The sequence below is a fragment of the Staurois parvus genome, unplaced genomic scaffold (genome assembly GCF_062004578.1).
Source record: "Staurois parvus isolate SC_StPar_1 unplaced genomic scaffold, SC_StPar_1.0 ptg000151l, whole genome shotgun sequence".
Classification (NCBI taxonomy): Eukaryota; Metazoa; Chordata; class Amphibia; order Anura; family Ranidae; genus Staurois; species Staurois parvus.
Genome location: NW_028317947.1, coordinates 19,746,013 through 19,773,665, shown reverse-complemented (window position 1 = coordinate 19,773,665; position 27,653 = coordinate 19,746,013). Strand labels below are relative to the sequence as shown.

Below are 27,653 nucleotides of genomic sequence, written 5' to 3'. Positions count from 1 at the left end.
TTCCAGGCAGTAAATGTTGCATGAATCCGTGCCCTTTCTGAAGATGGCCACTGCCAGAAATGTTAGGGGAGGGGGGGTTCTAAGTTATTTCTCAGCAAAATAAAGCATAGGGACATGGATGGATGGGGGAGTTTGAATATTAAAAATTAATTAAACAGCGCTTTTGGTTTGTAGTGCTCAGATACAGAGCAGTTCCACTTTCAGTGTTCTTACCTGCCTGATCTACTACTTTAATCCCCCAAGCATGCTATGCAAATATAGACGCTCCACAAGTTTATCTTGTTTCTGTGTATTGATCTATATACATTTAAAATGCACTCTTTTATTTTCCTTAGAGAGTGATATTAATTACCTCCTTAAGATGGCTTTGGAGAAGATTGCCTTCTTGCCCTTTGGCTACTTGATTGACCAGTGGAGGTGGAATGTTTTTAATGGGCGAACTCCTCCTAGCCGATACAACTACGACTGGTGGAATCTCAGGTAGAGTTTGGAAGGCAACACAAGAAAAGTGTGCTCATTCACATTGTATGCATTTGGAGGCATGTATCTACACCAGCATAAATTGGGAGCAGTGTCTGTGCAGCTGCTGCATCCCAATAGATGTAGGTGTGCATAGCCTATTGCATTAGGGTGTGCACCCGAAAGCTCAGACGTGTGTGTGTGTGTGTGTGTGTGTGTGTGTGTGTGTGTGTATTTATACACTATATTGCCTAAGGTATTGAGACTCCTGTTTATACACGCACATGAATTTTAATGGCATCCCATTCTTAGTCTGTAGGGTTCAAAATTAAGTTGGCCCCGCCCTTTGCAGCTATAACCGCTTCAACTCTTCTGGGAAGGCTGTCCACAAGGCTTAGGAGTGTCTATGGGAAGGTTTGACCATTCTTCCAGCAGTGTTTGTGAGGTCAGGCACTGATGTCAGATGAGAAGGCCTGGCTTGCAGTCTCCACTCTAATTCATCATTTTGCATTCATGCTGGAACAGGAAGGGGTCATCCCCAAGGTGTTCCCACAACGTTGGGAGCATGAAATTGTCCAAAGTGTCTTATTATGCTGACGCCTTAGGAGTTCCCTTCACTGGAAATAAGGGGCCAGGCCCAACCCCTGAAGGACAACCTCACGCAATAATCCCCCCATCACAAAACTTTACACTTGGCACAATGCAGTCAGGCAAATACAGTTCTCCTGGCAACCACCAAACCCAGACACGTCCATCGGATTGCCAGACAGAGGAGGGTGATTTGTCACTCCAGAGAACACTTCTCCACTGCTCTAGCCCAGTGGCAGCGTGCTTTACACCACTGCATCAGACACTTTGCATTGCACTTGGTGATGTAAGCCTTGGATGCAGCTGCTTGGCAATGGAAATCAATTACATGAAGCTCTTTACGCACTACTGTTGTGCTAATCTGAAGGCCACATGACGTTTGGAGGTCTTTAGCTATTGATTCTGCAGGCAGCGTGCGACTTCTGCACACTGTGTACTTCAGCATGCACTGACCCCAATCTGTCATGTGACGTGGCCTACCACTTTGTGGCTGAGTTTCTGCTGTTCCCAGTTGCTTCCACTTTCTTACAATACCACTAACAGTTGACTGTGAAATATTTAGTAGCAAGGAAATTTCACGGATGCACACGAGGCAACGGTACCACGCTTTAATTCCCTGAGCTCCTGAGAGCGGCCCATTCTTTCACAGATGTTTGTAGAAGCAGTCTGCATGCCTAGCTGCTTGATGTTTGCACCTGTGGCCATGGAGGCGATTGGAACATCTGGACCCAATGATTTGGAGGGGTGTCCCAATATTTATGGTAGCAATATAGTGTTTTATTTATATCTCTCTCACACAGTGTCTCACAGAAGTGAGTACACCCCTCATATTTTTGTAAATGTTTTATATCTTTTCATGTGACACTTTACTACAATGTAAGATAGTGAGTGCACAGCTTGTATACCAGTGTAATTTTGCTGTCAACTCAACACACAACCATTGGCAACAAAAGTAAGTACACTCCTAAGTGAAAATGTCCAAATTGGGACCAATTAGCCATTTCCCTCCCCGGTGTCATGTATATAATGTTGTGGGTTTTTTTTAATAAGTGTAAGTAAACATTTTAAAATGTATTAAAACATAAACAGTGTCCAGTAGTTTTTTTTCGGGAGAATCTTCACCATTTAGGGTGTGCCCAGGCACATCTGGCACACCTTGTGCGCAAGCTTATACCAATAGACCTTAATGGGACTGCCTGCAGGGGAATGCACGGAACACCTGTGCATCCCCGTGTGGGAAAACACATCCCTCGCGAGGGGGTACATATTAATATGCCCATGTGAACAAGATCTAAGTCCAAAATTAAAAACTATCCCTCTACAGTATATAATTGTAGAAAACTGAGCGTTCCACTGTCTTTACCCACCACCTAAAGGACAATCGGGCATATCTAATGACTACTTTTTTTTCTCTTTTCAATAGAACATCATGTTCCAAGATCCTTAATTGTCTCATAGTATTTTCACATGTAGTAGGGGGTATGAACAGCTTGCTAAATAATATGTGAAATTGCAGTTGTAAATTTGATCTTATTTGAATAATTTCCAATTTTTGGAGTAATTAATTTCTTATTTAGAAACCTAGAATCAAGGTTTCCGTTGTATTTTCCATTTGCATTTGAAATTTCCTCAAGGCTTAAATTTATTATTGTACAGGATTTATATAGCACCACAGTTTGTAATATAAAGGGAGACCATAAAATTCCCGTAAAAATACTGTTCAATACAGAAGGATTTAGAGGACCCTGCTCAGGGAGCTTACAACCTACAGGGAGGGGGAGGTGGGGGTTTATATCTTACAATCTGTAATACATTTTACTGAAAATACCATATTCTCGGAATAATTATGTAAAGTATTGAGTTAAGTAAAGTTACATTTCTAATCTGTCAAAAGTAATTATATTTCTGTGGTAAAATGGATCCCTATTGGAATTGTGATAATATGAAACCTATCCTTAAATTGTATATAGATATGAATAGTTTAATGCTTTAGTCCTCTGTCTGTACAAATGGCCAGAGCTGCATATTGGGTATACATTTATTCAGAAGGCATACATATAAATTAATAATTATGATTTGCTTTTAAGTAAAAGAACAGAGTAGTAAAGAGAGAAGGGAAAGTCCGAGAAAGTGCTGGCCTAATAGAAGAGGTGTGGTATAAGGTGAATATGGAACAGATGCATGATAAGCATATGCATCCTGACATACTTGCATTGACATCCAGAAGATTCTAAATATAAGACCATCAAAGGAGAAGAGACCATTTTTGTGTTTTTTTAGCAACCCAAGCACTGACCACTGGTACAATTTGCACCCATAAGCCAATGCGTCCTCTGTAGTGCTGGCTCCTGTCCCAGGCGGAGGGATACCAAGTGCACTTTGCCTCTAATCCCTTCTAGCAGCCTGGAGAGGGATGCCAGCAGCAGCTGCAAGAGGAAAAGGTCTGTGTATTGAGCAACACATACACTGCACTTTTGCGATGGGCATTTTAACATAAAAGGGTTAACAACTGCTAGGTTGCTTTCACACTGATCTGTGGGTGCAGTGCACCTGCGGCTTTCCTGCAGGTTAGCTGCACTGAGCCATAGACTTCTATTATATTCTGTGGATTTGGTGTGCTTTCAGAAAGCGCACCAAAACTGCCAAATGCAGGAGTTTTGATGCGCTTTCAGAACATGCACCACACCCGCACGATATAATATAAGTCTATGGCAAAGTGCAGTTAACCCACAAGAAAACAGGAGCGCTTCATTGTGGGTCAACCACAGCACATCAGTGTGAAAGCAGCCTTAAAGGGGGCTCAGGACAGTAAGGGCTTGTTTACATTTGTGGTTTTGGGGAGGGAGGGGGCAATAAAAGGCTATAGTTCATTGTGGCTTTTGACTGGTTACCAAACCACTTAAGTAGCCCACACTCTTCAAAAGGTTGAGTATACCTGGATTAGACACTTTAAATGGCAGCTAAATGCATGTAAATGTGGTTAAAAGCAGGAATATCTAGTGATCTAGGACAGGGGTCTCCAAACTGCAGCCGGGGGGCCAGATGCAGCCCTTTACTTGCCTCAATATGGCCCTTGGGACACTATTCTTCCAAGTGAAACCAATGATGAGGCACTATTCCTCCCACTGACGCCACCGCTGGGCCACTGTTCCTCTCACTGATGCCACCGCTGGACCACTGTTCCTCCCACTGACGCCACTGCTGGGGCACTATTCCTCTTGTTAAAACCAATGATGGGGCAGGGTTTACTCCCACCCAGATATTTTCTACTCTCACTGGCCACAGTCCATCTGCTAAAGCCTGAAGGGCAGTAAACTGGTCCTTTGTTTAAAAAGTTTGGAGACCCCTGATCTAGGAGATTTAGAAGTTGTTTAGCTTTTCCAAAAGTGTTGTTGGAATGTGTAAAGTCAGGAATATCAATATGAATCCTTTTGTGTGTTCTATTGTCTGTCATTAATGTGTATTTAGGACGAAGTATCAAGGTATCTGCTCTCCTGTGGCAAGAAACGATGCTGAATTTGACCCTGGTGCAAAATACCACATTCCAGGCAACACCCCATACATCAGGTAAGAATATCTCTCAGTGCTGGCCCATATCATGCATGGAATAACCTGTACTGCCATATCTACATCTCCTATATGCAGATCTGTTTCTACTCTAAGCAAAAGGTACATTTTTAGATTGAAGCAAAATCAATCCTTTAATATTGAAGACACACAGTTTAACATTTTACAAAATGTTATGCACTATTCTCTCTGCATACTACTGTTTCTAGGTATTACTTCAAATGTGCTACTCTAGAAATCAAAAGAACACAAATTCTTACTGTACCTAATTATGAATATTTCTGAATGAAAACCTTGCTGTTAATCTTTGTTCTGTATTTCAGATATTTTGTAAGCTTTGTACTGCAGTTCCAGTTTCACAAGGCACTATGCGCAGCAGCCAAGCACACAGGACCCCTGCACAGATGTGATATTTACAAATCCAAAGAGGCAGGAACACTCCTTGGGTGAGTATGGGATGTGATCATGAAAACAATCATGCCTCTTAACTGTTTAGCCTGGGACTATTTGTTTTTCCATGTCGTTGTTTGAAAACTGGCCAAATCTGAGTGTGAATATCTTGGTTTATCTGTGGAAAGCATTACATTTTTTTGCATTATAGATATAGTGCAGTTAAACCTGACAATGTTGCAATTAAAATGAGACATAGCACACATTCATACTGCCCTCTGTCTTCTGGTTTGCCATGTTCCCAAGCCTGCAGATATGCAGACCAGAGAATCTCCACTTTTCAACTCTGTCAAAAAACATTAGGGAAACAAGAAAGGTATTATGATTAGGCATTCTAACTATGCACACCCCTGATAACAGAAATACATTTCTCATACTTCTGATGCACCTCAGCTGTAGACTCCTAAATTGAGGGATGCACAAAATGGAAAAAATCACCAGTCCAACACATGGGGATGCTTAAAGCCCCATTCAAATTAACTGCAAGGCATCAGAGGTAAAATACATACAACCTAATTCACACCTTAATTCAGAGTAAAGGGTATGAAAACCCGTCTAGTGGATTATAGAGGAGCTAAAAACTTGAAGCATTAATTGGATACCTGTTTTCACGGTTCTTCCAAAATGTTCAAATCACTTGATATTTGGTGAATATAAGCTTTTCTATATCAGGTATGACTGCAAATGAAATCCTATGTATAAATGCATGAAATGATTGCTACAATAGAAAATGATACATAAATCCTCTTTTGATACATGTTGTTAGGACAGTATTTACTGGTTTGAATCCCTCTTTATGCCTCTCTCTCTGTCTGACCATTATTCTGATGCGTCTGATAAACGTATAATATTGCTTATCACTATTGAGTAATGCCTGCTGCTCTTTCTAGCAATGCCCTTCGTGCAGGTTCTTCTAAATTGTGGCAGGATGTTCTAAAAGAAATGACTGGATCAGACAAAATGGACGTTGGACCTCTGATGGAATACTTTGAGCCAGTCACAAACTGGCTGAAAGAGCAGAACGCTAAAAATAATGAAAGTCTTGGATGGCCAAATTTTGCTTGGAGACCACCCTTGCCTGATGGATATCCTGGGGACATTGGTAAGCTCACATAGCCATTCCTTTTCCAAAAAACACTGTGTAATGAACAACTGTATTGTGGGAATGTACTGATCTGGGGGCTATGCATTGTATACAATCTTGTGTGCACACTTAGACATTTTTAGCTACTTTTGTAGCAGACTTTTTAGCTACTAAGTAAAGAGATGTCTCCATTTTTTGTTTTTCTGGTTTAGTTACATAAGATCTGTGTCACCTGCATGGACATTAGACATTAAATCTATAAGGATGCTGACTAATGAACAGGCAATTGACACATAAACCTACAAAGCTGACATAGAAAATTATTTTGTAATGGCTTAGCTATGCATTGATGCATTGGCACTTGGCTATGCAGCGTAGCTGAAGTTTTGGACTTATGAGTCTAAAGCATTTCCCCATGTTTTATCCCATTAAAATGCTGCAAATTCAGAAAAGTACTTGTTTGAAAACACCTCAGAGATGCAGTGAGTTCCTCATTTCCTGTAGTGTGCTGATGACACAGTGGGGTTGATTTTATTAAAATTGGAGTATATAAAATCGGGTGCAGCTGTGCATGGTAGCCAACTGTTCAATTAAGCTGTGAGAAGAAATCCTGTAAGCTGACTGGTTTCTATGCAGAGATGCACCAGATTTTGCACTTTCCAGTTTTAGTAAATCAACCCCCAGTGCATTTGCTGCAGTGAAATCCCAAGCTGTGTTGTTAGCCCTGCCTGGTTCTCTTCTGCTGGACTACAAAACTCCCCTTTTTGTTATGGAGAGGAATTGAAGAAATGTAAAGTATCTTTTGACCAGACATACACTTTAATAAATAGTGCATTCCTAGATTCCCATCATTCTATGGATCCTTTATATTTTCTATTTCAGGTGCTACTACACAATACATCCTACAACAGCCATGCCCGCAAAAGCTAGGCCAGTGTAAATAGAAGTCAATTACTATATGTGAAAACTGAGAAATCTACATAAAACCCAGTAGAACACAAAGCAAATATACAAACTTCATGCAAATCTGCTGTTGCTTTAGGGAAATGAACCAGGGATAGTGTTGTATTGTATCATTCTAGCTAATTTATTAGGTTTAGATTACTTGATATTGTGAGGCGAAGTCTACAATATTTTTTACATTATCATATATGTTGTATTTTAATTCCTAGAAAAAAATGCTAATGAAAAGCAGGCAGATGATTACTTAAGTGAGTACAACCGTACAGCAGAACAGGTGTGGAATGATTATACAGAGGCATCATGGACCTATAACACCAACATCACAGAACACAACAACCAAGTCATGGTAAGAAACTGGCCAAACCATTGACATTATATTCCCTTGATAAGGTGGATTATCCTTGGCTATGCCAGCAACAGACACCCCTATCAGCTGACCAAGAAGGAAAGTCCGGCTGGGCAAGTGAAAACATTGGGGTTATTTACTAAAACTGGAGAGTGAAAAATCTGGTGCAGCGCTGCACTGAAACCAATGCAGGTTTTTTGTCAAAGTTTAATTGAACAAGGTGAAGTTAGAAGCTGATTGGACACCGTGCACAGTTGCACCAGATTTTACACACTCCAGGTAAACTCTCCAGTCAGTAAATCAACCCCATTGTCTAATAACTAATACTTTCATGTGAGTTAAACAAGTACTGAGAGCTGTCTGTCTACTCCATCTCCTCCAGACAGTTGGGCAAGCTGTGTTTTTAAACCAGCCATAGACCGTTCCAACCATGTATGGGCAGGCTCAATGTGGACCCAAGTTGATCAATAAATCAGCTTGGGAACAACCAGCCTGCTGGCTTTTACATGCAATTATTGCTAGTGGCTGTTATAGCTGCCAGCAATAATCAGTCTTCTCCTGGTGGAGATGGCTTCCCTGCCGGGAGAACACAATGGCTCCGCTGGAGGGATTTTCCTGTCAGCACCGTCTGTGTTGATGGGGGAATTGAGTGACTTTCTTTCCTGCAACCCATGGTTTCAAGAAAGAAATTTGTTCCATCTATGGCCTGCCTAACTTTAGAGAATGTCCAAAGGAAGACAAGGAATGGCTAAAATATACCCTTTGACCATATCTTACTTTGCAAAGAGGTAGCAGCTAACATGGCGTCTAGTGGCCAAAACATTCTGCCCTATTCCTACTCCAGCCACTATTTCTTTTTTAATGAATTTAGAACTAAAGGTAAAACGTTTTCTTTTGGATGGAGTAGAAAATGTTTAGAACACCTGTCAGGTTTCTCTTGTTGTCTGTGCCCAATGTATGGATATTCACCCTTTCTATTTGTCCTGTTTTATAAATAGAAATCCCTATTTTTTTTGGGTTGTCACCAGAAGAATAGAGGGAAAATGTCACAATGTGTAGACACTAGTTCTGGTAACAAGGGATTTCTTCCCTTTAGAGGGATTTCCATTCATTTCCAGTTTTGGCTATTTATCAGGAAGTAAAGGAAATTTCCCCATTGGGACACAGATGGCAGTAAAATAAATAAAATCACGTGGGTTATAACCCTCCCTTACTTTATCTTTAACTGCCTTAGTTCTACTTTAACTGTAAAACATACTCAAATAAGAATAATGAAATATCTTACTATGCCTTTTGATTGCTGGATTGGAGCCTTGGCAGTCTGGGTAGGAGAAAAACTGGCTACAACGAAAACAAATTGCCTGCACATTAAAAAGACAAGACCGAAAATGTTATGTTGCTGGACAGTACCCTGAAACATGTTAAGGTCGTGTCCAAAATTGGAACTGCTAACAAACTGGAATGCTGCAGCTTTGGATAGCCAGATACATTGCCTTAGCTGCCAGAGTAGAATAAAAAAGGTGCACTTTGAAAGGATATCCTGCAGTGTGATGATTAATATGCTGGCACATACCAACATATATAGCTGAAGCACATCATATGTAACCAGATGGAAAAGGTCACCTGGTCAAGAGTGGAAAAAATTTGAGCGGAGTTTTGCTGTCATGCTATCAGAGTAACAGGTACATTGCTAACGTGTAATTAATATTGTGCTGTCCTTACTTCATCACGGTATATGCCACACTATGGGTGTTTCACATGTTTTGTATTGCCAAAAAAACTTGAACATGTATGTCTTCTTTATGCTTTGTCTCAGCCCATGACTTCTGGATTCTAACCGGTTAGGGCCTAGGGTACCAGGCTGCCTTAACAATGTACATATATTTATTTTCCTCAAGTTATTGGAGAAATCTAAGCGGAAAAGTACTTCTCATTTTTTTTTTTGGCTCTAATTGTGTAAATTTGGCCCAGGTAACATAAGTCATAGTCGGGTAGTAAGCATGTCTTTGAAGTAAGCAATGAAGGAGATGGTCATTGCATAATCTACCTCTTTACAGCTGGAAAAGAACCTAGCGATGTCCAGCCACACTCTTCAGTATGGACGACAAGCCAGAAACTTTGACTACAGTGATTTCCAGAATTCAGAGACACAGCGACTATTGAAGAAGCTCAGTGATATTGATAAAGCCGCTTTGTCAGAGGAAGAGCAGAAAGAGGTAATTGCTCATGGGAAGAAACAATATGGCCTTCCCATCAGGGACATATTTACCACAAAGCATTTGCTTAGGGTGGCATTTTTTTAGGGGGACAGCAGTGCCCCCTGGAAGAAGGAACATATGCAGTATGGGGACCAGGTGGGATCTGAGAGAGGCTACTTGATGGTGTATGCAGAGCCCGACTGTCATTCCTGAGGATGTCCAGAGCTGTAGGTGAGTGTCTTTCTGTCGTGGGGTGGGGTGAGTGTTGGTCACTGTCAGGCTCTCTACACCGGGGCAGAGGGGCGTTTGATTTTTGTGTTGCCTAGGGCAGCACAAAACCTAAATACACCACTGCTTCCCATTCTAGTCATCCTGTGTGATTACTGGACAAAGCAGTATTTATTTTCCTAGGAATCGAAAAGATTACTTGGGTAAACACTTTATAATTTTCTTTTTTTTTTTTTGTACTCCAGTACAACCAAATTGTTTCTGAAATGGAAACCATCTACAGCAAGGCCACAGTATGCAACGGTACCAAGTGCATACCTCTGGATCCAGGTAAGACTGCTTGTATTTCCAGATAGAACACTCCTTAGTAGTACAGATTCATCATGATCATTATTTATGTAAATGAATATAGATGGATGCAGCTTTACATTTTGCAAAACAGAAATGTACCATATCTTGCACTGCTCAAATGAGGTGTCAGAATGCACTTTTTTTTTTTTTATTTTGTGATTTGATCTTCCAGCAAAAGGTCTATTTATAAAGAAGAGCATGTGTTACTAAACATTCTCTGGTGGAGAATCTTCCAGGTTGATGTGCTTTTAAAAGGCAATGGTTGATTCTCCACCAAATAATGTTTGGTGAATGTCACATTCTCTGCCTTCTAATTGGACCCTTAAGTGTCCGTATAATGTTCAGAATGCTTGTGGGCTATTCAGGATCCCCAAGGAGGGAGGGGAAGTAATATTTACCTCAACCTTTTTATAGATGACCTTGTGTCAAGTTATTTTAAAGAACAGCAAGCACAGAATGAACTGACACAGTTCAGCCTGATCATTCTCCTTGTACCCCATTGGCTTCTAATAGAAAACACCTGATGTAATTCCCTGAGGTGGTGAGTGGTCAATGCATTGGCTAGTAGTGTCCTCCCAGCACGGTTTCCCAGAGAAAACATAGAGAAAATTAAGCTGGCAGCTCGATCTTCTACAATAAATGAGTTTACTAATCCAGGTGTGGTACAAAATATTACAGGGCTTACGTGTTTCGGTAAGCCTCTGTCATAGCCATCAAATGATTAGGGCTAAATGCCAAAATGCATAAGTCTTGTATTATTTTGTACCACACTTGGATTAATAAACTCATTTATTGCAGAAGATGGGGCTGCCGGCTTCCTTAGATCTACACTCCTTTTACACCATTGACTGATTTCTGTGTCACATTTTTCCCCATTGCTGCTGCAATATTATATAATTGTATGGAGCAGAGTTGGCAAGAATCCTGTCAAGAATGACAGGTTTGGAAAGCAACATATTTTCAGCTATACAGCCCCTTATTATCATATGATGGGGATATTTCTATTCATTGTTCTAGCTAGTACCCACCATCAAGAAATTGTGACATGCCTTCCTAGGTGTGCAAGGAAGAAGCTAGTAATCCTAGTGTTACTGTTGTTGTTTGGTTTTTTTTTTTTTCCTTTCACATACGATAATTGTGACTGTTGTACAGACATTAAATTTTACAATTATTAAATATAATGAATTTTATTTTAAAATTAATCTACCTTTTCTGTCCCAAGATATAACTGCACTCCTTGCTCAGTCACGTGAATATGACGAACTCTTATGGGCATGGAAAGGTTGGCGAGATTCTTCTGGCAAAAAAATGCGCAACCATTACAAGAGATACGTAGAGCTGGGTAACAAGGCAGCAACACTCAATGGTAAGAGTGATCCTATCTCTGACTGTCTCTTTGTACTCTCTCATGCGTAGTTTCTCCAACAGTTAAACTGCTTAACCTTCTACATACCTTTCCTTTTAAGTTATTTCTTTATACGTCATTCCACCATTTTGAAATGTAATTGCATAACTTTTTTACATTTTGTAGCACCTAGCAGGGATAATCTACTACTTCTCTGCATACATACATATCAATGTTTCACTTATTTCCTTATCGGTTCTACCAGGACATGCAGACAACGGTGCATACTGGAGGTCATGGTATGAAACACCAACATTGGAAAGTGATGTTGAGAGACTTTATCATGAGCTACAGCCTCTTTATCTAAACCTGCATGCTTATGTACGACGAGCCCTCTACAAGAAATATGGAGACCAGAAAATAAACCTTAAAGGACCCATCCCTGCCCATCTACTTGGTGAGATACCTGTTGATTTTACTTGGATTTCCTGTATAACCATAATATACTGTATATGCTTCACAGAGTACAAACAATTAAGATTGGTCTCTAAATAGTAGCGCTTACAGTCTTCCCTTACTTTCCTTCTAACATACTCTAGCACCCAGGGGCAGACTGACAACTCATGGGGCCCCCGGGCAATAGGGGATCATGGGGCCCGTGTCCTTGCCCAAACTTAAAAAAGCCTATGAAAAAGGTACCAGGGGAATCTCATGGGGCCCCCTACAGACCTTGGGCAGTGGCCAAATTTCCAAATGGTCAGTCCGTCCCTGCTAGCACCACGCTGTGGTGCTAAACAGTCTGTTGGTATGTTTGTGGGTTGTGGGACAAAGGCACCTGAAGGAAACCGTGCAAATATGGGAAGAACATATGAACCAAGTGTATCCCTAGAGGGATGCGAACCAGACAAACAGCTGCATGATGAGTTCCAACTAAGTAGCTATCAGACTGCCCTAAGGGTTTACCCTTTGTGTGATGCACACACAGATCTACTTTTTACAAGGGTAGCTGCTCCTTCCAGAAACCTGCTCTATGAAAATGTAAATACTTTTTCATAAGCTGAAACGTTTGTCAAAATTATGTTCCTGGCATTTAGCAACTCACAAATTACTGATTCGTAGAAATGTGCGGTTCTTTTAGTTCCGAATCAAAATTTGAATGAAATTTTCGTTATTCGGAGATTTGGATGTATCCGAATTTCTAAATTACAATAAAAACTAATTTAAATCCGAAACAACAAAACAATATTTCATTCGAAAACAAATTCAAAATATAAACATATTGCTAACTATTGCTGATTTCCTTCAAAGACTATGTTTATTATAGTAATAGAATATAGAAAAAATAGAAGAATAGAAAAGGATAGGATAGAAAATGAAGGAAAAGAATAAAATAGAATAGATTAGAATAGAATAAAATAAAACCAAATATAGCGGATTCCAAAATTAAAATTTTGAATAGAGTGTACAAGAATACACTAGAAAAGAATACAGTAAAACAGAATAGAATACAATTAGAATAGAACATAAAGTAATAGGATAAAGAATAGAAAAAAATGGAATATAAAAGAACGGAATAGGATAGAGTAAAATAGAATATAGCTGTCTTCCGAAATTCGAATTTTGAAAAGAATAGAATATTACAGAATATAATCGAGTAAAAGATTAGAAAATAGAAAAGAATAAAAATGAGAAAAATAGAATTGAATAGAAAAAAAATAGAATAGATTAGAACAGAATGTAATAAAATAGAATATAACAGTCTTCTGAAATTCAAATAGAATCTAGCTATGCTTCACAAGGAATTCGGATCAATTTGATATTTTTTTTTTATACAAACTTGATTCAAATACTTTGAATCCATTAGAAAAATTTGAATCTGGTCAAAAATGAATAAACTAAAAAATAATTATGAATGCAGCAGAACAGCATTAGTAACTTAACAAATCAATCCGAAACAAACTATTCCATTCTGCACGTCTACCGATTTCTTAAGGAATGGGAAGTTGTCATTTATAGTAGGCTCCGCTTTTAAAACCGTTACCTGAATTCAAACATAGACTGCATTAATGTAGTATTAGAAAGATCATTTCTGTCCTATTTTTCTTCAGTTTAAGCCGAATTGGGGAGGGTGATGTCAAGCCCCATCTCTAGAACGAGACTTTACCCCTGTAAAGTGGTTAGGCAGTTTAGTGCAACCCATAATGTTCTGAGATGAGGAACACCTATCGTTTGTCTGTCTTACAACCTAGTCAACCTAGTTGCCATGGTAAAAGCCAAACAAGGTTTTTACAAAGGTCTTAAGAAGGTGCCTAACCTCATGAAATGATCAACTTCAACAGCAGTTTACATTTATTTAGATTAGGATTTGCATTGCTGATCTACTATTTACAAACGGTAGATGTGTCCACAACTAATGATTTTGCTTTTCTTTTTTTCTATTAGGTAACATGTGGGCCCAGTCATGGTCGAATATATATGATCTTGTCGTTCCATATCCTAATGCAGCACAAGTGGATGCTACACCTGCAATGGTGGCTCAGGTTAGTACCTGGCATACCTACAATAGAATTAATTCTGCCCAGAACTGCAGTAAATGCCAATTATTACACACAGGCCACATTATTTGAGTCAGTAGCTTGTTAGACTATCATACCACCATGGCTGTTTTCTGAAATAATGTATTCAAGCTGTGGTTCCTGACTGCACATGGTAATGACTTTGTTCCTCCCACAACTTCTAAATGCAAGTCTGTGGATCAAGTCTGTATTTACTGAAAACAAAGCTAAACTAAGCTTCTTTTTTCCCCTCAAATTTCCAGAAATACAGGTACTTTTTTTTTCTATAGAAAAATGTCACAGATGCTATCCTATGTGACAAAGCAGATGTCATTTTCAGTGATGTCTTTATTTTTTTTCCCCACAGAATTGGACCCCAAAAAGAATGTTTGAAGAATCGGACAACTTCTTTACCTCTCTAGGACTCCTTCCTATGCCTCCAGAATTCTGGGAAAAATCCATGATTGAGAAACCTGTTGGCAGAGATGTGGTTTGTCATGCATCCGCTTGGGATTTCTACAACAGAAAAGATTTCAGGTATGGTTATGGGACGCCTCAATTAGGTTAACTAATCTATTGTAAACTACTATTTTATTTTTATTACTAGGTGGTGCATATTCAATTTGTGACATGCCTGTATACATGCAGTAACATTTTACACCCATTAGCAGCCCCGTAGTGTCCACCTATGAAGACCAATAGCATTTATTAAAAAGAAAATACTTTTAAATCCCTGTCATTTGTGGGGTTATGTTGTATTTATTTGCTTAATTTATTTTTTTTGATCTGTGTGTGGTGTTCATTCATTTTTTACTGTCCCTATACAAGTTTTAATGTTTTATAGTGGGGGGGAGGAGTGCAGGTGACAGTGTGCAAGCAGCATGTGACAGAGTGACAAAGGGAATTTATCACACATTACAAGAATAAAAAAAGAAAATGCAGAGGGGAGGGGGGGGGGGGGGAGAGGTTATATTCGTCTGAACAAATGTTTACCTTTCAATTAGTGTTGAGTTATATAGTTATGATTTTTATTCTATTGATTACATCATTGTACCAACTTAAATAGACAAAATAACATAAAACATGTGGATCAAAACTGCAACATGTCACAGCTTTAAATAAAGAGGTAACGGAAAACCATGCTAACGTTCGAATAAAAAAATCACAAGCAAAATTTAAAAAAAAAATGGGGTGGTAACACTACGTAACCCTAGCCTCTTGTTTTTACTGTGCAGACTTTCATGGACCTGATATACTCTTGTCTTGTAATCTTCAGCTACTCACCTAGAAATTTAATGTCTGCGAAATTCAGTAAATGGAATTGTTCTGCTCTTCAGATACCAGAAACATTTTCTATCAATAATACTTTTGTATTTTATTGGGTGATTAGTGAGAGCAATATTTTTGTTTCCAAGCTGTTGAAATGGGGCAAAGTGCACAAAAAAGATGCCACCAAGCTGATTTCCATTCTTGTGGTGTTTTGATGAATGGTACAGGATTTCCATTAGTTATAGTATGGGATAATGTTTTATCATTTTTGTGATCATGGGCTTTGCATTAATTGGATCATCACACTTTATGATGTGCTCATTAGTAATGAAGATTGTTTTATGAGGCATCTGATGTTTGTGGTCATATAAAACTAACTATTGATTAATGTGGACTTTTGCAATGAGAGCCAGGATATGAGATTAATCGTGTCTTATCTGGGAGGGATTCACCCTCTCTATTTGTCTTCGAGACCATTGTTACTAGAACAGAAAGTGATGGTAAATCTAACAGTTTACTGATGTCACCCAAACAGGGTAGAAGGGAACTCCTTCCAATGAGAAAATCAGTTTAAAAGAGAAGTTCAGGATTACAAAAAACAAATATTTATACTTGCCTGCGTGGATGCAGAATTAGTATGATGCTGCATATGACCCCTGCAGCCTTTAAGACTGAGAACTGGGAGGTCAAAGACAGCTGATCTCCCAGTTGTTAGTCTTTAGTGAGCAGAGAGAGTCTCCAGCTCTTTGCTCTGCCTATCCAGCGCACACTCAAGCGCCAGGCTGTGGAGGGAGGAAAGGGAGGTGTGCTGAGAGGCTGAGCCAACTGCTGGTCCAGGCATCTGGGTGGATCCCAACATTAAGGTCAGGATCTCTCCAGAGTCTGGGCTGGCTCAGTGACGTCAGCTGAATATGGGTTACAGGAGTGCAGAACAATGTGCACATTTGTGATCTCTAGGAGAAGTAATGCCAACTAAGGCGATTTTTTTTTTTTTTTTCTCTTGCTGCTTGTCATGTCTCTAGGACAGGAAATGGAGGGATATCTCCTGAAAGGGACACAGCAAATAACAAACCTCAGAGGTCTTTTAACCATTCCCTACTCCATAACGAATGATGTTTTGGCTTTAGATATACTTTAAAATAGTTGGCAGGTTCTCTTTACTCTTATCACTTAACATCAATCTGAGTTGGCATAGCACCAAAAAAACCCATGATTTTAAACAAAACAAATGTACTAGGTTCACAAGCAAGTATCTCTGGTCTGTTTTCATTTTCGAAATTGGCCAAATACACTTATGAAACAAACCTCCAGCCAAAATTGTAATTTTAAATTCTGGATAGAGTGTAGTAGAGTTTTTTTTTTTTTTCTTTCAATTGAGAGATTTTCCATCGCTTCCCATCCCTGTGACAAAGGGGCAGAGTGATTGTAACTGGGGTGGGGAGGCCCAGACAGCAATACAATGTTGTGAAAAAAAAAAAATCAAATTCTTTTGCTTTCTGCTAAAAATGTGTGTCTGTGTCCAGATTGGAGAAAGAGCCCATCACTTCCTGTCCTGATAGGGGAAATCTCCAACATTGACGCAAATGCCAATAAAACCCGGCAGAGGTCCTAATCCTTCCTGCTCTATCCAAAATCAAATAAAAAGTTGTGGCTGGAGTTGTGCTTTCATGTGTTTTTTACCCTCATGTTAATGTTTGTTAAACGTGGTCACCATAGAGAATGATGAATACGCTGTTTGAGAACAGGGTGAGTTATGGTTAAAACACAAAATAATGTATTTTGGGAACCAAGGTGTGCTTGTGGAGAGTTTTAAATAATAAATACTAAATCTTTAAATGTTCTCCTTTCAGAATCAAGCAATGCACAGTAGTCACCATGGATGACCTTATCACAGTCCATCATGAAATGGGCCATGTTCAGTACTTCTTGCAGTACAAAGATCAACCAGTTTCATTCAGAGAAGGAGCCAACCCTGGCTTTCATGAGGCTATTGGAGATGTATTGGCCCTGTCTGTATCCACTCCTAAGCATCTCAACAGTATTGGGCTCTTGGACAAAGTTGAGGACAATCCAGGTATGACTTTTGGAACCTTCAGTTTTGTCCTGTTTTATAAGGTATTTGATAAGATATAATGTATATCAAAATGTAGAATAATTATTTGTAAAAGGAAAACAAAGAGGGAAAAAAAATATTTCCTATATATTTTCAAGAATTGAAATTTACAGTACCCTTTTAGAGATTGCTTCAAAGAAAACTAAGCTTTTTAGCTCCACAGATACAAAAAGGATATTTAAAAGGGATATTTAAAAAGGATATTACATTTACCGTGCCAGAATTTAGTTGTTTGTAGCAGAACATACAATGCTTCATACTTTGTAACTTTGTATGACCCATACTAGAAAGTGAAATCAACTATCTTTTGAGTATTGCACTGGATAAAATAGCATTCCTACCCTTTGGATACTTGATGGACCAGTGGCGCTGGAAAGTGTTTGATGGAAGAATTCCAGATACTGAATATAACCAGCAGTGGTGGAATCTCAGGTATAATGTTATACCCTTTGTTCTTTTTTAGCATTTTCAAACAGCAATAATTTACAGATCAACAATAAAGCTGTGCTTTGTTTTAAACTTTTATAAAATTTTGGATATATTTTTGCTGTCTCTAATCCTTCTCAATGACATAGATAGGTGAAGGAGAAATCTAAAGGTGGTCATCAGAACAGGAGCAAGAGGTAATCTCACAAAAGGAGATACCATTACCAGTGGTAGCCGCCAAAGCTGAGGTTTCACTTCACTTAGGCTACATTCACACATAAAGCATCGAGTTTTCAAGCATTTTCCAAGTGTATTTTTTTAAGCATTTTTTGGAGCAGAATTGTATGTTTTCGCAGCTTTTGTCAGCTTGACAAAAGCTTATGTTGCCCTTATTAGGCTTTTCTGTTTGAAGTCTTTGGGGACAAAAAATGCTCAATTCTGCTCTGAAAGTAACTAATGCACTTTTTTGAGTGACAGGCATTTTGCTAGAAGCGACAGAACACTCAGATGTAAACAAGGACTACTGAAAACAATAGGTTTTTGCTTGTTGAGCATTTTGTAGCTTGTACCTCGAAGCTCAAAAATGCTCAAGTGTGAACGGGGCCTCAAAATTTTATGTCTTTTCTTCAGCAAAGGAAGTGGCAAAAAACTGATGGAGGTTGTGACCCTCTAACACTATGCCCAAATTGACTTGATGTGCTTGTAAACCCTTACCTATACCCAGTGAAGTGACTGGCCTCAGGTGATACACAGAGATGAAACAAATCCTCCTACATAAATTGTACCTGTTTATCGACCGCCATCTGTCCCCTACATCCATTCAAAGTGCAGAAGTTACACACAATCTCACAGCTCTGAAAAACAGGGGGTGAGGAGCTGAAGTTACATCAGTGAGGAGAGCTCAGGTAGCTAATTGGAGGGAAGGGACACCCCCCTCCCTCCACACAGGAACACAGCTGAGGCTGTCAGACACAGGCTGTGCCCTCCCTGTCACCGGTTTTCTCTTGGTGTCAGGAAAACTCATCAGAAGTGACTCCTGCTGATAGCAGAGGAATGAGGCAGCAGACAGAAATTACACTTAGTGTTCTGGATTAAGGCAAGTACAATCTATAGAGGGATATGCTTTGTTCATGTTCCAGCTGAAATAAAAAGTCAGCTACAAAAACTGTAGCTGCTGACTTTTAAAATACAGCCACTTACCTGTCCCTTGGTCCAGTGGTGTCCTCACCACCACTGGTTTCACCGGCAATCTTCTCTCCCTGGCGCCAGCATCTATAGTGTGACAACTTGCGGCATCACAGCTGGGTACCCACTGTGCATGCGCGAGAAGCGCTGCGCTTTGTGAATGGCTCGTCACGTGTCTCAGAAGACTACGGGAAGGGAGGACAACTTCCACTTCTGATTGCCTAGGCGATCGTAGCGGAAGTGGGTATTTGTCACAATGACACTCTGCATAGAAAGTGTATATCAAGCCGATAAAATTGAAGGATTAGTGCCCCGTCTGGATTTTCTGCTTTCTTTCCAACTTCAATGCATATAAAACTCCATGCTGTGGGAAAAAAAAAACACTTCTAATAGCTGCCTGGTTACTAACCCACAAAGGTTGCAATCAATAATGAAATCAGATTGGTGTGGCAGTCAATACTAATTAAACACTTCTTAAAAGGATCATGTTATGTGTACTATTACTCCATAAAGTGCAAATTACTCCATAAAAAATAATACTCAATACTTGTATAACACTTCCCCAATCTAAAGTGCTTATCTACTCAATATAAATGTGCATATGCGCATTGATATACCAGTGCTCTGTGTACTGTAAATGTGAAATCGTATGCAGGGAATGCTGATCCCCTGCAGATCAGCAAACTCTACTCAAAAAGCAATAATCCTATAGAAACAATGAATCCTGTACTAAAAAAAGTAAAAGTAAATAAATGTCCAGTAAAAGATAAAAAGTTCAAATATCACAATTATCCACTTGTGAACAAAAATTTACTTTTGTGCAAAAAATTATATTCTTCAGTGCTGAATCCACTCTGTGCTCTCCTCCAATTGTACCACACTCATTGAGACTTTCTGACCCTTATAGAAGGTCTGCAGTGCTTTTAAACATGGGTACTCTCAGCTCCCTTTGTCCCAACAGTCTGTTTTGTCGTTATTCCCGTTATTATGCTCCGAGAAAGCATGCATGTGAGGGAGATATAAACCACAGGCAGTCTCCAATAGCGTAATATTCTATTTATTCAAAACTTAAAACCACATAAAATCCACATAACAAAATGTGGATGCTTGCTTCTATACAAGCTGAAAGTGAATAGCTAATTCCTATCAGCATCTGCATACACCAAAAGTTCGTAAGCAGAAATGACACAATGAGCCCCTGCCAACGTGTTTCCTCACTCTGACATAATTTCTTTATCACTTGAAAACACTTTTAAAAGACAAGAAGATATGCTTGTTCCTTAGCCACAGTCCTAAATAAAGACTTTAAAAATAAAATGCAACAGTGAAGCAGACACGTCCAACAGGGTTTCTGGCCTTGCCCTACAAAAACAAAAAATGCCCTGCCTCGTAAAATATTTGGAGCAGGACAGGAAGTGACACAAAATCTTTCAAATGGTGACGTGGTTAGCAACAAAATGGTTTCTAACCATTCCTAAATTACAATACAAAATAAAAAGTGGCAAAGCCTACCAACAGACCTCAAATGCAGGCTGAATGTGAGTTGCACTGCCCTGCCAATGGAAAGTGCCAGGCCAGACACTATTTTGCTCCACAGTAGCATGCAGGCAATGCGTTAGGCTCAGGCAGATGACAGGTCTTGAATTCATCTATATGACTCCAGAACTGTGGCTACAGTAAAAAAAAAAAAAAAAAAAAAAATCTCCATTGAGGATCAAAAATTGCCAATGACATAGGCCTGGAAAGTGCAACGCAGGCCCCGACTCAATCGGATGTCTGTATAGTTTGTCATTTTGAATGTAGAAAAAGAACATTTTGTTTTGGTTTTTTTTTTTTGTTTTTTTTTTTTTGTAAACGTACAGTGACTTTAGAAGCTAAAGCCCAGGAAAGAAGCTAAATGCTAAGCAGACGTACTCTACACATATGTAAACTGTCTCCCACACCAAAGGGTTTGGAATTCTGTTAAGCCAGCAACCTTGTAAACCCAATTAGTTGGTACTCCTATATCATTTTAGATTTCAGGCTTACATATTTAAAATTTTTTCTGATTTAAAGTTTTTACCTCTGTTATCCTAGATTGAAATATCAAGGACTGTGTTCTCCAGTCTTGAGGTCGGAAGATGATTTTGACCCTGGCGCTAAATTCCACATTCCGGCTAATGTCCCATACATCAGGTAACAGACGTTCAGCTGGAGTGGTTTTACATTATAGAGAATCTCCTTTTTAGTTCTTGAATCCAGGGATTTTATTTGACTTTAGAGTGTTATGGTTTCTTTTTAAGATACCTTTTAGAGCTTTGGAATTAGTGTTGAGATTTATGGTCTACTGAAGACTTACAAGAACCAAGTTGGTCAGCCTAGTTTTATGCTGCACAATGGGTAATCTGTAAGAGGAGTTTTCTGTGTTAAATGGCCAGCATGAAAAAACAGCTAGGTTTTCTTCTGCGATCTGTATAAAAATGACAAGAAAAAAAAAACTACAGCAGAACCTGCTGAGTGATAATATATAGCAGGCTGTTCAGATTACCATATCCATATCCTTCTTCTCTGGTACAATACATTTTATTGGAAAATAAAGGACATGACAGAGTAAACACTCAAAAAACATGTAAATTGCTCACAGGGGACCAGGCAGTCAAACAGACAATCATAAAAGTACTACATTACTTTTAGGTTGAACAAGGTATATAATCAACTGCATCCAGAAGCGAGTGGCAGAAGTGGCAATGAATATCTGGGCACAAAAACCCAGGACTTGATGATAAAAAAAAAAGCCTGGGATTGGGCAATGCTGGTGTGTCTGTGTCTATCATCCTTTATGGAAGGGCACATAAAAGACTGTGAACAAGAGGCCATAGACCCTTGACCAGAAACCCACCAGATACATATCCTTCTCAAAACATTAATGTATCATACAATACATGGTTATGCAGCAGCTGACTAATTCTAAACATCTGCATTATTTGACATTGTCTGAAATAATGATCCAGTTTAGCAGTCATTCAGAATAGGTTTTGCAATGCCCATGCATATACCAGTATGAGCTCCCAACTCCATGAAGTTTTCAATTATTGGTTTAGAGATTTTACAAAGAAGGCACAAAAACACTAGGCTGGTGTGCAATAGCAGCACACCTTTACAAATTAATTTATAGAAGTTGCCATTATAAGCTTTTTGGAGATTACAAAAAAAAGGATCATAGAGTTGACCATTTTAACTATTTTCAACACTTTTGGCCTACAAGAAACAAACATCACTGTTTCCATAAATTGCTGCTCTTCATAGAGTAATATGGGTGTCTTTTCCGGTTTTAAGGTATTTTATCAGCTTCGTCATCCAGTTCCAGTTTCATGAGGCTTTATGTGCAGCAGCCAAACAGACTGGATCCCTCCACAGCTGTGATATTTATAGATCCACAGAGGCTGGAAAATTACTTGGGTAAGTAGTGAGATAAACTTTGTGTTTGGGTCCACCCCTATATTTCTGTAATTTTGCTGCATTCATATGGTGTTGTTTTAATAGTACTTATGCGGGTCCCAACTCATTCCATTCACAGCCATTCTCTGTGGATGGGGGGAGGAAATGGGGGTTTTGGAATAAATTGCTCTGCTCTCTGCAGGAGGAACTGATGGTTAAGACCTTAGTAAAGCTGGCCATAGATGAATTTTTTTTTTTTTTTTCCGATCAGCCATTGGACTAATCAAAAATAGAAAAAAAATGGATTCCTCTATTCACACGAGAGGTAGAAGAGAGACACCTCCTCACCAAGACATAGTATTCTGACATCAGGAATACTCTGATCAGTGGCTGAAGCCCATTTGCTGCAGACTCTGAGAACAATTTTCCAAGATTCATGTTTGTCAGAATTTGAGAATTGGATCCACTTGTGAGGACAATCCTGTAGAACCTTAAATTTCCCATATATCTGGGACACCATGTGAACACATTTTAATGTACAGTGGTAATGAATTGTTGACGAGAGAGTCAATTTTATATACAGTATATAAACATTCAGCTTACATGTTAACTCAGTACGACTTGCAAAACTGATGTTTAACATGTTGAGTTTCTCAAGCCGTGAATCTTCCCTAGCTGCCCATCAATTGTAATGGTACTAATATATGTCTTCATAGCCTTCAGTATTCCAGGCAACTTAGGTTGTTTTCTGTGTTTGACTGTAAACTGGAAAACTGTTCCACTTCCAGAGTTTTTGATCAACTGTCCCCTCCTCCTTATGTTGACATGTGGTCTAGAAATCACTGGTAGACTGCCTAAGGTTTGTCAAATTTTTCTACATATATCAATGTTCCTTCATCTACAGAGATGCCATGAAGTTGGGTTACAGCAAGCCTTGGCCTGATGTGATGAAAGTTATTACCGGACAGAGAAATATGTCTGCTCATGCCCTCCTAAAATACTTTGAGCCTTTGACCACCTGGCTAATCGAGCAAAATACCAAAAATGGTGAAACCCTTGGCTGGCCAGAATACGGCTGGAGCCCAGGTAGGTATTAGCCTTAGTGTTCTAAACGCCTGGCTCAATCTTTTTAAACTGGGTTTCCAGGCAAAAACATTAATTTTGTTTTGAAGTGAATAAACGAGGCCATATCTACTTATTGCAGTTCCACGTCAACAACATTTGGACCTTTGCTTCGTTGTTTATATGCTTGGCTGACTAAGGTTACACAACCTAGATAAGTTGATTCTCAGAAAGGAGTGGTTACATTTTATTCTCACTCCGATACCAGAGTTCATAAACAAGTGGCCTTTCATAAACAAGTAGCACAGACAGGAATTCTATTCTTCCAGCTCCTGGTCTTGTTAAATCTGGAAACTGTGGAGTGGGGGGAGGGGGGTGTCCCTTGGTGGTGTTTCATCACGATTAATAAGGTATTTCTGCTTTAAAGGAAACCTGGATTTAGAGAAATATGTAGGCTGTCATTATTGACCTCTCATTCAAAGACCTCATGCACACAGGATGTTATAAAAACACCAGTAGCATTAACTGTAGAAAGCTGCGTTAAAGAGTTTTGGCATGCAAGTTTTGCAGAGTTAGCATTTTTCAGCCTTTTTTTTTTTTTTTTTTTTTTTTTTTTATAGCAAAAAATACCCTTCTGCTATTTTTCACTCCCACTTTCCAACAATGCATTCCTGAATAGTTTATTGTGTAGTTTTTCCTTGTCATTTTGAAAGTTGTTTCGTCTGCGGGGAAGAAAAATATGCACTTGACCATGCTAACTGCATATGTGAGCTACACTCAGATGAAAACATTTTCATGTTTCATCTGTGTGGAGCCACACAGCACAGATCAGACAATGAAAGCAAAAGCAACTAAGCACACTGAAATGAAAATTGCCAATGTTTAATGCTCAAATATGCACCTAGCTGCGTTTTTGCTGCGTTTTGCATCGTTAGAGCATTTTTACAGCTGAAAACCTCATCATCAAGCATGGTAGTTCTGGGTTTATGTCCAATCTGAAAACAGCCCTGCCAAAAAATGCTGATCAAAGTCTGTCTGCATAGACGCATTGGATAACATGCTGGGGAGTTTAGTGGCGATAGAAGAAAACAGCCTAATGCCAAAAACAGCTGCTGTAAAAACACCCAGTGTGCATGAGGCCTAAAAATGCCAGTTGCTTAGTTATCGTACTCCAGTGACTTCAACACTTGCATCACCAAGCTGGAATGCATATGCATATCAGAAGTCCTGAATGAACTAATGTAGACTAAGGTGGATATGTTGTAGGTGTATGTTGTGCATGTAAATGCACAATATTTTCACACCATAGTGGTGTGGCTATCTCTAGCAATATTTGTTAAAATGTTAGTAGTAGGCCAGAATCAGCCATGCAACTACCATTTTCAAACAGGTTATGGTAGCCTACATATTTGTATCTATCTTTTTAAGGCTTTAAAAATTGTGAAACGATTTGAGATATAGGAATTCAATGGCATTTATGTATACATTTTTCTCCTTTTTTTTAGTTGCCAATGATGTCACAGTAGTACCAATTCAACCACCATCAAAAGTTGACTTCTTAGGAATGGACTTGGACAGAGGGCAAGCATCAGCAGGAGCCTGGGTCCTCTTGGCTCTTGGAATAGTTCTTGTCATCGCCACCATTTTCTTAGGTGTCAAAATCTCAAAAGTAAAACGTAGGGCAAAGAAATCCACATCTGAACTGGAGTTGAAATAACGAAGCACCACCACCATCCAGAAAGGGGGCCTCTGTAAAAAGACGATTTCCAGCATTCCAAGACTTGGGGACACTAAGTGTGCAATTATCTCAAATCTTGTTGACTATGCAAAGAAACTTCATCCTTGGAGGAAAAATCCATTAGCTCCTTCAAAGCCAAATAAAGGATGAATTTTTACACAGGTGCTTAAGGGAAGGGAGGTTTGGGAAATGGGAAAGATTTTAAATTGTTATTGGAATAATTGTGTCAGATTTTTCTCCAGCAATGGGAGCAATAAATATTGTAAGTGAAAACTTTAAAGCTTTGCCAGTCTCCATTATGTGGACAAACAATTGTGCAATACGTGCACACCATTCCCTTTCAAAGTGGATTCTGAAGGAGTATTACAAGTGACCATGCTATTTGTTTTATTTTCAGTGGGGTTACCAAACAGGAGGTTTAGATATGTGTAAGAAAATCTCACTCACAAAATCTACTTTATCTTTAGAGTGGAACTTTACCCATAACTTGATTTAAAAATATGTTCTTTAGCAAGGCACATACAGTACATCCCACATTAGTAATTATGCTACCAAAATTAGTGTGTGCTGTAAATTGCCACCAGCATTGCTCCTGTTTCTGCTTGCTGGAGGCTGACATTTTGCTGAAGCCCAGAGCCCCTGAGCAGCAGTAAATCTTTAGGCTGCCAGATTGGCCTCTAGTGGCTCTGATTTTTGGCACAGTACCAGAAGAGAGAGGAACTGAGCATGCACAGAACAGGACAAGACAGTGCATTACTGGATTTTAAACCGTATAGGGACTTATTTTTAATTTTTTACATGGTTATACCTGCAAAAGGAGCCAGCCTAAAGTAATCTAGCAGGACTTCATTTTCTGACTAAAGTTCCACTTTTAGTGGAACACCAGATACATTGAAAAAGAGCAGGAAAGTGCTACAACTTTGGCTTCTTTTTTTATCTTTGTCTCATTGTCTAGATCTTTCTTACTTTGTGTGGGCAGCATGACAGGAGCAGAGGGAAAATGTCCTTAATGTGCACACAGCTATAAAACCCATCTAAGTGAAATTCTCTTATCTCTTGGACATGAGCATAAAAACAGTCTGGGGAAAATGGCAATGAGACAGATAAAAGCTGTGAGCAATTTATTTTGTAGCGCCGTCAATTTAAGCAGCGTTTTACATTTATATTGTACATTCACATCAGTCCCTAACCATCAAGGAGCATTCAATCTAAGGTGCCTAACTTACATTCATACATACACATACTAGGGCCAATTAACATACCAGCCTGGTTAAACTGGAGTACCCAGAGGAAAACACAGGCTCAGGGAGAACATGCAAACTCTGTCCAGGTAGTGCAGTGGTTGGGATTCGAAACCAATGATCCTAGTGCTGCCAGGCGGAAGTGTTAGCCACTGTGCACAATTTCTACTAAAACAGACATATTTGGTAGCCATTAATTTCCACACAGTCTTAACTGTTGCAAGTGATGTCTGAAACGGTTACAGTGGTAGGAGATATCGAGCGGTGTATAGCCACAGTCACAAACATCTGCTAAGTTTTTCAGTTAATCGCATCATTCCTTCATAAACTTTTTGTACATGATCCTAGCCTGAGGGAAAATGAAACCCATCTGGCCTGACAGCTGTAATGGTGCAAACTTTGAAAATGATGGAGTGCCCTGTCTGTTGCTGGGCCATTCAAGACTGTTCTTACTGTAATAAAAGAAATGTCACTGACATTTAATTGGGTCAGGGGTACTGTTCAGTGCCAAGCCTTATTATGAACACAGTAGGAGCAAGTAGCCAACAATCCCAACGATCTGTAATGATGAGCAGACAGCTGCTAGCTCTGACACTAAATCCCAGCCTGCCGTATAAAACACATGCTCCTGCTAAATGAGCAAATCAATTATTCACACAACATGCCAAAAATGTGTTGCTGTCCTAACTTTCTTTACTTTTTTTGCACTATATGAACAATTCAGCAAGCTCTGGAGAAGATTGACTGAGGATTCTCTTAGACAGAAGAGAGGATCTCTAATTTGCCAAATTAAGGACCGCTCACAAAACTATAGGTCTATGGCCAACCAGATTAAGAGGTATCAGTCACCTGGACTGGACTTTCCAGGTGGAATTACTGTTATTTCCATGTGAGAAGGCTTAGGCAAGCAATCCAATATTGATTAAAATGAGCATGCAAATTTGTCATTGTGGTGCCATAGAATTTTTTGTTGTGGCTGAATTTTTCTACATCCATTGCTGAACCTACACAAGGGACCACTGGGATCAGTTTTATACTAGAACTAGGTCAGATGGGTACTAGAATCCT

General features: G+C 39.3%; 1 protein-coding gene across 1 annotated transcript in view; it reads left to right on the top strand.

Annotated features, from left to right (window-relative positions):
- Positions 1-25,624, top strand: part of ACE (angiotensin I converting enzyme) — a 60,472-nt gene extending 34,848 nt beyond the window's left edge. Inside the window, exons 9-25 of the mRNA XM_089674597.1 lie at positions 336-480; positions 4,516-4,614; positions 4,938-5,060; positions 5,955-6,166; positions 7,321-7,457; positions 9,515-9,673; positions 10,129-10,213; positions 11,457-11,600; positions 11,845-12,036; positions 14,022-14,119; positions 14,502-14,671; positions 17,254-17,477; positions 17,804-17,948; positions 21,204-21,302; positions 22,443-22,565; positions 23,449-23,630; positions 25,112-25,624. Coding sequence (XP_089530723.1) covers positions 336-480; positions 4,516-4,614; positions 4,938-5,060; positions 5,955-6,166; positions 7,321-7,457; positions 9,515-9,673; positions 10,129-10,213; positions 11,457-11,600; positions 11,845-12,036; positions 14,022-14,119; positions 14,502-14,671; positions 17,254-17,477; positions 17,804-17,948; positions 21,204-21,302; positions 22,443-22,565; positions 23,449-23,630; positions 25,112-25,323 — 2,549 coding nt within the window. The 3' untranslated portion in view covers positions 25,324-25,624. The remainder of the gene's footprint in view (positions 1-335; positions 481-4,515; positions 4,615-4,937; positions 5,061-5,954; positions 6,167-7,320; positions 7,458-9,514; positions 9,674-10,128; positions 10,214-11,456; positions 11,601-11,844; positions 12,037-14,021; positions 14,120-14,501; positions 14,672-17,253; positions 17,478-17,803; positions 17,949-21,203; positions 21,303-22,442; positions 22,566-23,448; positions 23,631-25,111) is intronic.
- Positions 25,625-27,653: the final 2,029 nt, after the last annotated feature.